Genomic DNA, 12,888 nt, shown 5'->3' with positions numbered 1-12,888 from the left:
TTAACAAATCCTATAATTAGTAAAGGAGAATACTATTCTATTTGGTTATTTGTCTTGTGTGTGCTCCCTTATCTATAACAATTCAAAAGAACAAAGTGTTTTAGTATTTCCGCTTTTTAATCTAGGAACATTTACTGGGTAAACCGAAAGAGGAAAACATGCACATTCCATAGATTACACAAATGGAAAGGGTGCCAAATAACCCATGCTTTACCATTTTTGCCTGACCATTCTAAGTACTATTTAAGCCTTCAGGCGCAGTAAAGTTGCTGAGGCTTCAGCCAGTTAAAGCCGTCACAAATTAGCCGCTTGAAGGGACACTGTTTCGCATACCACCGCCGATTGTCAAAGAGAACTTCTTCTAGTCTGATTTAGTTTGAAACCAAAGCTCAACGGAGCAACAGTGGAAATGAGAATCGTTAGGATATATTAGAACTAGAAAATAAGAATGTGGATATTACTTTGTGTTGTGCTCTTATTTGATCAAGTGTTAAGTTTTGATATTCCCCAGGATTGTCAAAGGGACGGAAGTGATCTACAATGTAAATTAAGGACTATAAATAGTGATATCGATTTATCAAACTTCAGTGCGATTCCTTCAGACCTTGCCGGGACTCTTGGGATACAATGCAGTCCTACATTTCATTATATGAGTTCCCTGATTCCTGGAAATTTTGTGCACTTAAATCGGCTACAAAGACTTGTAATTGAACATTGTAAGCTCTCTACTCTTCCATCTTCGACCTTTATGGGGCTGAACAGCCTCACTAATATTGAAATCCGCCCGTATAATAGTGAGTGGTCTAGTGCTGTTATATTGCATGTTTTTGTCAATAGCCTAGAAGGGCTATCAAATCTCGACACCCTTGAAATAACTCATGCTAATCTAGCACTCTTTCCAGGGCCAATTTTTTGCAGCTTAAGCAGTTTGCAGACCCTTAATCTAAGCTATAATGCCATTACGAGCACTGATGATATTGGAGGAAGTGAGACCTTGGACTGCGAGCCACATGTAAAGGTATTATATCTCTCGAAAAACAATTTGTCTGTCTTGAAACCTTTTTCATTCAAGAACTTCCGGCAATTAGCGACTCTGGTTCTCTCAGATAATGGCATTGTCATGTTAGATGGCGAGGCTTTTCGTGGATCAGACTTTATCGAGTCAATTGACTTATCACGAAATCAGTTAAGCTCCTTACCGTCAAGCCTGTTTGAAAACTTCAAAAATCTTCAAGAAGTCAACCTATCAAATAACATGATTGTTGCTGTACCTTCAAAGCTACTTTCAAAGCAAGATAAGCTTCTTGCGCTTGACTTGTCACATAATCAATTAACATCTCATTGGTTGCAGCAAGATTGCCTTAAAGGCCTATTTCAGCTAGTTATATTAAAACTGTCTAACAATAAATTAACGCATGTAGATTCTCAATTATTTAGTGATTTACAGAGTTTACAAATTTTACACCTTGATAATAATCTAATTGAGAGCTTACCAAATTCAGCATTTTCAAGCCTTGTTAATTTGCATACTTTATCTATTTCAAATAATAAGCTGGCGAGATTAGATGCCCGTGCCTTGCTAGGCTTGCCTTTATTAACTAGCTTGTATTTGGATAGAAATGGTTTATCCTATGTTCATCCAAATGCATTTCGAAATCTAACAAACCTTCAAGAGTTGAGCTTTTCTGGGAACGCACTAAAGGAAGTTCCTTCCGCCCTTAGAGACTTGAACCGTCTTAAGACTCTTGACCTAGCTGATAACAGCATTGAAGAACTGAAAAATGGATCTTTCCCCGGGATATCAGGACTGTTTGCAATGAAACTTAGTGGTAACAGGATTCGATCGATTGAAAAAGAGACGTTTGAAACCCTGTCAGGATTAAAGATTCTTAATTTAGCGAGCAATCGAATTTCAAATATTGAACCCGGAGTTTTCGATCCCCTTATCACGCTTGAAGCTTTGCGAGTCGATAGTAATCAACTAGTGAATATAAATGGGATTTTTAACAACCTACCTAAGCTTTCATGGTTGAACATATCAGAGAATAGAATCGAAGTGTTTGATTATGCATTTATGCCGAAAGGTCTTCAGTGGCTCGACCTTCACAGTAATACTATAAATGAGTTGGGCAATTTTTACAAACTGCAGGAGATGGTGATTGAGTACCTTGATGCTAGTTTTAACAAAATCAAAATCATTTCTGCTATCAATATACCTAATTGTATACATCACATTAGCCTGAATGATAACGAAATCTCGATTATTGGTGCTAAGACTTTTTCTGACAAACATAATTTATCGCGAGTTGATTTATTTGCTAATCAGCTTCAAAAGCTAGAGCTCACTGCTTTTCAGGTTAATAATGGCCTCCAAAAGATTGAATATTATGTAGCTGGCAACCCATTTGTTTGTGACTGTGATATGGAATGGCTCCAAAAAGTGAGAACTGCTCCAAATTATCCACGGCTCATGGACATTGAAACTGTGTATTGTCGCTTAAAAAATAGCCAAGACCACCAATTTATGCCCATTAGCCAAATTGACAGCTCCCAATTTCTGTGTCCTTATAAAACCCATTGTTTCTCATTATGCCATTGTTGTGATTTCGAAGCGTGTGACTGTGAAATGAGCTGCCCTAGTAATTGCTCGTGCTGGCATGATTCATCATGGTCAGTCAATATAGTAGACTGCACGAACGGGCCTTATAGAAGCATTCCAGATCGCATACCCATGGACGCATCAGAGATTCACCTTGATGGTAACCGTTTGTCATCTCTAAGCAGCCATGTTTTTCTGGGTCGTAAAAACTTACGGACTTTATATATGAATAATTCATTTATTGATATAGTTCCTCGAAACCTTTTTGCAGGGCTTCGTCGTTTAATAGCATTACATTTACAAGATAATATGATAAAACGGCTGCATGGGTTCGAATTTGAGCCATTAGACAGTTTGCGTTTTCTATATTTACAAAATAACAGAATATCTCACATTAACAATTCAACTTTTCTTCATCTTAGGCAGCTGGAAGTGTTGAGACTTGATGGAAATTCATTGCATAGTATGGATGTGTGGCTTTTATCCAGAAATGCATTCTTAATTAATCTTCATCTTTCCAATAATCCTTGGCGGTGTGATTGTGGATTTTTGGTTGATTTTCAAGAATGGACCACGACCAATCGTGCAAAAGTATCAGACTTCAACCAGCTTGAATGCAAAGAGGGATCTGATATTTATATATTACAAAAAAATATGACAAATTGTATATCAATAATACAGCCTAATATACAAACAAAAAATGATCTCACTGTAGCTGGTCTAGACTTTGACTATATTTCCTATTTAGTAATTGGAGTCAGTCTTGCAGCCATTTTACTTGTTCTATTTTGTTGCCTTTTTTATCACCGTGACGAAATCTATTTCCGCTTTTTCAGTTGGTTTAACGTCAGAATATCACGGAAAGACAATTGTTGTGATGATAGTGAGAAATTATATGATGCCTACATAAGTTATAGTATAAAAGACGAAAACTTTTTAGTAGAAAATGTTTGTAAGCAATTTGAAGGCTGTATACGTTCGTACAGACTGTGTTTACATCACAGGGATTTGCCAGTGACCGCTTACGGCGTTGAAGCAATATATGCAGCTACAAACGCGTCTCGAAGAGTTGTCGTTCTTCTTAGTAATAATTATATACAAAGTGAGTGGTACAGACCAGGGGTCCGCACCCTAATGGGTGAGATTGCGCGAGACCTGTCTCATCGTTTAATTGTGATACAACTTGATCGTATAAACGATAGTGACATAGATACAGAACTAAGACATGTTTTAAAGTCATCTACAGTTATTAGATGGAAAGATAAGTGTTTTTGGACGCGGCTCCGATATTACTTTCCAGAAATTAGCTTGCGAAGTAGATCCTCAATTTCACCTTATCATATTCATCCAATTCGACATCATCATCATTACGAAGATATAAAAACAATTCAAAGGCATCAGCACCAACATCATTTTCATCAACAATGGGCGTGATTATTTAGCTCCAGGTTGGTGTTAATTTTTCTTGCTTGGATATTAACATTTAATTAAGCTTGTTAGTATTCATGGTTGTCGTTATTTCAGACGTAACTCTTAGTGTAATTATCGGGCAATCTTAACAAGAGCTGAAATCGCATAGATTGCGTTTCGCTTGCTTGTTCTTTCTATTAGATATTCACTTTTTATGAAGAATTTGAATTAGATGAACGAGCATAGTTAATCGTTTCAGTCGAGCCGGTTTCTTTGTAAGCATGTTCAAACTGTTCACTTTGATTATAGTAAGGCATCAAATATTCCTGATAACCAATTTTTTGCTATATTGGTCATAACGACTTTTGAAATTTCGTGCCATCACTATGATATTGGTTGATCGGAAATTGTTTCCCATTATCAAAACACCTATTACAAATCAACATAATATGTAGGTGCCTTAACAATTTTTTTAATGCCTATAGTTCTGAAACGTGGACGCTTCAAAAGATGTATAAGGATCTGTTAGATGTATTCAGAGGGATTGCCTGCTGATAGTTTTGAGCACCTATTTGACTGACCTTACGACAAATTTGACCATTTGACTGACCTTACGAACCGCTACGACAAAAGTGTTTCAATATCGCTTTCTAGGGCTATAATGAGAGAAAGGTTATGGTGACTAGGAATCGTTTTGCAAATGGAGAATGACAAATTGCCAAAGATCGTCATTTTCGGTCATTCGTCTAGGGTAAAACTATAAGCATACCGCCCCAAAAGGGTTTTGAATAGGGTATAAGAAAGAATTTAAAAGGAATTTGGAACTTCTTGGGAGGGGGTTAAGAGGGATGTTTTGAATAGACTGGGATAGAGGAGGAGAGTGTATAGCTATGCTGGCCTCGGGTGGGTTGGTGTTGCGGTGAGCTGCTAGTAATAATTCAGCAATATAATATAGGCCTACAATACCTTGAGGAGTCACCCATTTTCCAAAATTATGCACACAAGTGGTGCAAGCAATGTGTACCCCAAAATATGTTTTGCATGACATGAAGAACCGTTTTCTCGTGGAAGTGTGTCATGCACGTCAAAGCAAACGGCTCCCCAATATGCACACCAAGGGAAGAAGGGTGAGCAACCCCATGGAATAACTTTTGATTTCATTGGCTAAAATATACTTGAGGTTTGTAGAAATGTAATATAATTTTTTTGTTTGAAATTTAAATTTTATTCTTTCCAAACTGAAGCTATGGATTTATTATGACTAAGTAGTTTTGTCTCTGAAACACTTTGTGGGCAATTTGGATTGATCCATCTAATGGTTGTCTTTTTCTAATGGTTTACTTATATCTAATCTCACCGTAAATCTCATCTAAGGGTTTACTTAATTTATAGAAGAGCTGGCGTTTCCTCACGGAAAATTCAACTCTCCCTCCATAGAATATTCCTCCTTACGCAAAAGTTGAGCAGTCTTAGAGAAAGTACAAAATTCAGTCTTGATTCAGTCTCCCAAGTGAAAACATCTTTTTTGGATTTCTTGAACTTTAAAGCGTGCTCTCAACCAGGATTAATTCATTTGCTTTGAACTTGACCTAGTTTCTTGATGTTCATTAATTCACTGCTTGAACTTGAATTTAATTCAGTGACTTAGTTTGGAATAAATAACAGTCGACTTTTGGTGATTTGACCTGAACTTGACCTAGATTATTGATATTCATTCATTCACTGCTTGGGCTTGAATTTAATTCAGTGACTTAGTTTGAAATACTAATAATAATTCTTAATAGCGGATTCTAGAGTGCGTTCATATTATTAAATTTTACTAATAAGCGAGCAGAAGAGGGGAGTTTCTTGTCGCAAGGGCCGTTGTACCTGCCGGGAGTGTGACTCCCTTAAACTGCGGGGATCAGGTAGCAAGAGACTACGCTTCCCTCGCTTATTAGCTTAAATAGCTCTGTATTACGTCGTAGTTTATTGAACTGGCTCCTCCCCTCGGACTTTGATTTTGCATTACGGATTGTGACGTGGCTGTTGCGATGGGGAGTAATGAGAAATTGGTTTGGAATGCGTTACTGAATTATGCTTTCCGTGCGATAAAAGCTGGTAATCGCTCGGAGGATATAGCGAAAAAAGCAGTCGAGTTTTTCTCAGAGGAAGCAATTGCAATGGCGAAGGAGTTATTGTGGCCCCTAGCAGGAATTACCACACGTGTTACTGCGCGATCGAAGAACACCGATGATATCCTGGACATATTAAAAGTATTTCGGGTTTGTGAAGATAAAAATATCTCGTTGCCGCGGTTTGTGATTTTCGAACCTGATGAAGTTCCGATAATCCCGGGAGAAGTGACGGCTACCCTAACCCGGAAAGTAAACGAATTGTGTGCTAAGTTCGATAGTTACGTGGATTCTAATCCCTCTCCTTCTGTCTCTGCTATGCCTGCGGCAGAAACCAACACGATCATGTCGAAACTGTCATATGCGGTTGTTTTGAAGAATCCCCCGAAAGATCTTTCGAACCCTAGCGCTCGGAAATCCTATTTGGACAGAGTATGTGGTGATACTAGTTCGAACATTGTGGAGCTGAAACCTAGGAAATCTGAATGGAGAGTAGTCTTGAACAACAAGAATGCTGCCGAGTCCCTGGCTGAGGCAGTGGGTAAAAGTGACTCAACTATAAGTGTTAAAGTAAAAACTCCCGCTTTCTTCGGAATAATCCGCCACGTTCCCACTGAAACTTCAGATGACGAACTGCGCTCAGTTGTACCGAACTGTGTTAAGGCCGTACAAATTGGTAGTACTCGGTCATTCAAATTACAGTTTGAAAGCAAAGCTCATCTCTTTATCGCAATGAACTCTCCGCCCATTTTTGGTTACGAGCGACTACCCATTACAGAATTTAAATTCTTACCGATGCAGTGCTACAACTGTCAGTCCTACGGACATGCAGCAAAATCTTGTGTAGATCCCCCAAAATGTTCAAAGTGCGGTGGAGATCATTCCAGCTCTCGGGACACTCCATGCCAAAATGCCCCCAAATGCGCTCTGTGTGGTTCTTCTCGACACCCGTGCTACAGCTTCCAATGTCCAGTAGCTCAGAAGCTAATTTCTAAACAATGATCGGTGATTCTATACGGGTTGTTTCATGGAACTTAAATGGTGGAGTGGTTGATAAAATGCCACTGTTAGAAGGATTGTTATGTTATAATGATGTACTCTGTGTGCAGGAACACTTCCTCTCGAATCAAGCCGTTAGTCTGCTTGAGCTAAACGATGGCGTCAAAGTATTTGCTACTCCTGCAAAGTCATCGGGCAGGGGAAGGCCGTCCGGTGGAATCGCCATTCTTGTTAGCAGCAGGTTAAATCCCATTCTGTATAAATCTTCAGACTTTTTTGTTGCTGTTAAGGTGCACAAAACTGTTATCCACTCTGTGTACATGCCAACAGACTACAGAGACAGTAAATCAGAAAAAAAATTTAGTGAAGCCTGCAGTAAGCTATCGAGTTCGGTGGGCAGCTGTTCTAGCCAGGGCCTTGTATGTATAGTCGCTGGTGACGTGAACTGTGACTTGACTGATGAGTCTAACGCTCGAGCACAGATCCTCCTATCTTCCTGTGACGGTCTTCGTCTTGCTAACAATGATCTGTGTTTTACTTATATCCATAACTCAGGCTCGACTTCATCTCTCGACTTCATGTTAAGTTCCATCCAATCTCCAGCTTGCGGCAATTCGCACGTAGATCTGAGCGTAAGCGCGTCTGATCACTTTCCAATTATAAACACTTTTCGAGTAATTCCTGCCTCTCCTAACCCCCCAACTAATGAAAAGAAGTGGAAAATCAAAACTAATTGGAGTAAAATTGACCTGGCTACTTATCATTACGTATTGGATGAGATTCTCACAAAGATTAAAGTGCCGTTCCAATTACTACAGCAGAGTGTATGTATTCAAGATGAAGAGAAACAGCTGCTACTAAACATCTACTGTAGTGAAATATCTCACGCACTGTTATCTGCCGAGGCCGCTGCGGTCCCCATTCGTAAAGTCCGAGTGGGAACGGAAATTCCAAAGTGGTCCGAAAACCCTGCTCTAAGTGAAGCATGTGGTCGTGCAAAATTTTGGCTTAGGCTCTGGAACGAGTGTGGTCGTCCGAAATCAGGTGTTGTAAATGAAGTTCGGCTGTTCAGCAAACGCAGATTTGCTAAGATTTTGTCTAAGCATAAATGTGAAGTGATCGATCAACATAGTCAATTGATAAGTAATGATCCAAATGCTGTGTGGAGATTTCTTAAACGTAATGGTGATCAGAATAGTGTCGAACCTGTGATCTCTGAGCAAGATTGGGTGTCCCACTTTACTTCTGAGTTCTCTCCACCCGAACAAGATCTTGAAGATAAATATGAAGTCGAACTTGATAAGTTCATGGAATTGCCTAGTTCTGGTGTTGGCTACATAGTAACTGTTCCTAATCTGATTCGTGCAATTTCAAAATTAAAAAAGAAACACTCGAAAGGTGTCGACAAGTTGTGTGGGTTGCATCTTGTACATGGTACTGCTGGTCTCCTGAGTCATTTAGAGCTTCTATTCCAAATTATCTTTAATTCTGGTCTCGTTCCCGACGTTTTTGGTACTGGAGTAATTACACCTATTTTGAAAAAAGGGAAAAATCCGTTTGAATGCGTATCTTACCGCCCTATAACTGTTTCGCCGGTTTTATGTAAGCTTATGGAATTGCTAGTTATAGATCATATTGCTTTTCAATGTTCTACCCCCGATAATCAGTTCGGATTTAAAAAAGGTGTTGGTCGCGAGCACGTCCATTATATTCTTGCTAATATATTAATAGAAGCTGATGAACTGAATGAATCCCTTACTCTAGCGAGTCACGATGTTAGACGTGCTTTTGATTCTGGGATACATCCCCAGTTATTAGTGTCTGCTCATAAACGTGGTGTGGACCGATCGGTTATTTTGCCTTTTCGGGATATGTATAAGAAGCTTCGAGTCCAAGTTAAAGTCCCGTCTCCTAACGGGCCGATTGTATTACCAAAAGCTATTCCGGTTAGAAAGGGCATTAGGCAGGGTGCAATTTCGTCACCCCGGGTGTATAATAATAGTGTTCTCGAGGCCCAAAAGTTAGTGCAAATGAGCTGCATTTTCCGAGGTTTGGATGTAACATTACTTAATTACGCAGATGATATTTTTAATTTAAGTAGATGTTTGTCTCGTATTGAAGAAAATTTTCAGATTCTAGATGATGCTTATAGAGAGATAGGCCTATCTTTTAATGCAAGTAAAAGCGAGATTGTTGCTTTCAATAGGAGAAATGCAGATTGTATAGATCTTGCTGTCAAATTTGGTGCTCAAGAGGTTCCACTGTCTGACTCCATAATGTACTTAGGAATGCCTATAGGTCATAACATGGCATCTACACGTGCTCGCCAAATAAGTAATTTCGCAGAAAAGGCACGTAAGGCTTACGGGGCGCTATCTTCAACTAAAGCGAAATATAATCGACAAATTCGAGCTAGGCTATATAATGCACTGGTGATCCCACACTTTCTGGCTTTATCACCGTTTTGGCATATATTTAGTGTTAGTGATAAAAGAAACCTTCGATCACTTTTTTACAAATATGCAAAATTTCTTTTAAATACCCCACCGTGGGTTAAAAATTCCAAGATGTCTGCAAGGTTCGGTATCACAGATCCGATTGCTGCTGTGACGAAACGTCGTTCTGAATTTTTGGGGTCGCTTGGGCCTATTAGTCTGGCAATTGCAATTCGTCCTTAGTGTGTTTTTGTAATACTGTTTTTATTTATTGGCGGTGTATCGTAACGTTTGTTTTTGTTTTTGCAGTTAAGTGTTTTTTTTTGTTTTTTTTTTTTTTCTTCTTCTTTATACTCCATTCGTGCCATTTGTGGTTTTGTATCGAGTGGGTGAATAAAATTATCTATCTATCTATCTATATACCTTGAAATATCTTATCAGTTGTCCTATGGGGTAACAAAACGACCAGATATCAAAAACGTTTCTACGACAAGGGCTCATTGGTCTCCAATAACTGTTGACTTTAATAAGAGGAATAAAACTCTCAATTTCCGATCAAATGATCATCGTTCGAAGTTTCTATGACATCGGGTGGGAGGATAAGGAGGTATAACCCCTCCAATATGGAATAAATTCTTCTCGTTTTTCGGTTTAACATAAATCTTTACTCTCATAATAATGACGTAGACCATAAATATTCCCGAAAATCAAAAGGGATTGTGGATCAATTTCTACCTCCCCTGCGTTAGAATTAATTCTATATTTATTTGAAGGCTCAATGGAGCCTTCTATATTTATTTGAAGGCTCTGCCTCTCTCTAACTTTGAACGATCAGAGAACCCTACTGTAGAGATTTTTAGCTTTCTTCTACAAAATTTTGGAATCTTGTATTTTTTTGCCAAAAAGATCGCAGATGTGTGTTGTTTGTTGTTATTTATTTTTGTTTCCCCTAGGGAAGATCGTATTGAACCAAAGGTCCTAGAAGATCAGGAGGGGCTCATTTGAACAAAAAATTGAAAGTTGAAGTGTCATTTTAAGTATCCAGACAGTGGAGGACAACTAGCCCCCTTCGCATATCTTTTTCCCCAAAGGTCTACCACTGAATTATGGCTGCTCTAGGTTAAAAATAAACTACAGTATTTTTAATTTTACTAAGAATAAAATATCTGAATCGGTGAAAAAAAATCACCAAATTAGATGCTTTGGCCTACATTGGAATTTGTTTCAGAGGGGTTGGTGTTGGCAAGAATTGAAAAAAAAATGTAAAAAAAATTACATGGACAATACCAGAGCTGACCGGAGGATTCTTGAAAACCTTGAGTTTTAAGAGGGGATGTGAAGGCGCTCCTCATCCCTGCAAACATGACTGAGGTGACACATAATTTGACTTGAATTGAAGAGCAAAAAGAGGTCCAGCACAACAATATACGGAGAAGGGAAGGGGTTTCAGGCTTGTGCTCACCCTAAAAAAAAATCTGAATATCTTCCGTTTCTCCTCTAACTTTCTTGTTTTCCCATAAAATTTACCGGTTTTTTTCTTTCTAATTCCTATTTCTATAAGCTTTACTTCCGTCAAATATAAATTCGGTACTGTTGCATTAGCTGGTACATACGCGATACACTGTACAGGGAAATGCAAAAGGAAACTAGTCAAACGGGTATCTATCTACAGAGAAATGGATCGCAAAGCATGGTTGTCATTGTATTTACAATATTTAGAATATTGTTTTTTGGAGTTAAGGGGGAAAAATGGTACCTAGGTTAGGGAACGTACTTAATATATGTTATGCTTTACCCCACCCCCCTAATGTGCAAATATAGGTTATAGCCCAAATTTTGTTTCTAAACTGTTATATTTTCATCCTATTTTGTTTTATTTCATTAGCATTCACCAAACTTGACTTCTCGCGTGGGTGCCAGCTAGTGCAACAGTACCATAAATTCTTGCGCTCATGACTCATCTAAATGACAATGGTAAAACTAATGAATATAGAGCTATACAGTAACTCCTATCTTAAAGTCATTTAATATTAATAACTATATTCCAAGTTGTTTTTTCTCTATTCGTATTTTTTAGAGACTAATTTTGATTATTACAAAAAAAATCTATTCTTACTATATTATCAAGAATTGTGATTGTTTTAAAAACGTCAAACTCACAAAAAAAATCGGTATTTATCCTGTACTGCCTACAAATTTCATGTTATTTTATGAAGGTGCAGCTGTCAATATGATTTGACAGGCTATTCTATCAAACAGTTCGTGGTAACGAACTGTAAATGAGAGCGACCCGGCTCAATGGTAACCGAAACTCTAGAAAACGGTATTTTGATACAAATAGATAAATCAAAAGAATCAGATTTTAATGCTGATTTCAAATATATAAGTTTTATCAAGTTTAATCCTACCAATCAAAAGTTAGGCGCCTGAGAAAATTTGGCTGATTTTTGAAAAAAGGGGGAAATACCCCCTAAAAGCTATAGAACCTTAATGAAAATCACACCATTATATTCCGCGTATTAGAGAACCCTACTGTGGAGGTTTCAAGCTCCTATCTACAAAAATGTGGAATTTTGCATTTTTTTTTGCCAGAAGAAAGATCACGGGTGCGTGTTTATTTGTTTTGTTTGTTTTTTGTTTTTTTTTTCCCAGGGGTGATCGTATCGACCCAGTTGTCCTAGAATATCGTGGGAGGGCTCATTAGAATGGAAATTAAAAGTTCCAGTGCCCTTTTTAAGTTACCAAAAAAATGTGAGGGCAACTAGGCCCCCTCCCACGCTCATTATTTCCCAAAGGCACTTGACCAAAATTTTGAGATAGCCATTTTGTTCAGCATGTTCGAAAATATAATAAGTATTTCTTTTAGGATGACTCAATCCCCTGAAGTTCCCGGGGGGAGGGCTGAAAGTTATGAACTATACCCAATGTTAACATATAGTATTGGTTATTTGGAAGCATATAGACGTTTTCAGGGGAGATTTTTCCTGGTAGTAGGGGGGGGGGGAGGGGTCGGGGGTTATGTGGAAGGATCTTTCCATGAAGAAAGTTTTCATGGGGGAAGGGACATTGCTACGAAGGGGGCGCCGGACTTCCCAGCATTATTTAAAAAAAGATCTAAAAATTTGATATAAAAAAACAAGTATTTCAACTGCAATAGCAGCAACATCGAAACTTTAAACGAACAGAAAATATTACATATATGATTGGGTTCACCCCGTAGTCAATACCTCGCTCTTTAAGCCAAAGATTTTTTTATAATTAACGGCCTTTGTGATTAAGCGGTCATTTTTAAAGAATTGGAACAAAATTCGAACTTTCACTTAAAGAGCAA

General features: G+C 38.3%; 1 protein-coding gene across 1 annotated transcript in view; it reads left to right on the top strand.

Annotated features, from left to right (window-relative positions):
• Positions 1 to 375: 375 nt before the first annotated feature.
• Positions 376 to 12,888, top strand: part of LOC148954933 (toll-like receptor 6) — a 35,421-nt gene continuing 22,908 nt past the window's right edge. Inside the window, exon 1 of the mRNA XM_089099204.1 lies at positions 376 to 4,047. Coding sequence (XP_088955330.1) covers positions 449 to 4,033 — 3,585 coding nt within the window. The 5' untranslated portion in view covers positions 376 to 448 and the 3' untranslated portion in view covers positions 4,034 to 4,047. The remainder of the gene's footprint in view (positions 4,048 to 12,888) is intronic.

Source organism: Artemia sp. Qi Xiang Cuo, chromosome 2, assembly GCF_049724085.1.
Source record: "Artemia sp. Qi Xiang Cuo chromosome 2, ASM4972408v1, whole genome shotgun sequence".
NCBI classification, from domain to species: Eukaryota; Metazoa; Arthropoda; class Branchiopoda; order Anostraca; family Artemiidae; genus Artemia; species Artemia sp. Qi Xiang Cuo.
This window is presented reverse-complemented; position numbering and strand designations above follow the sequence as displayed.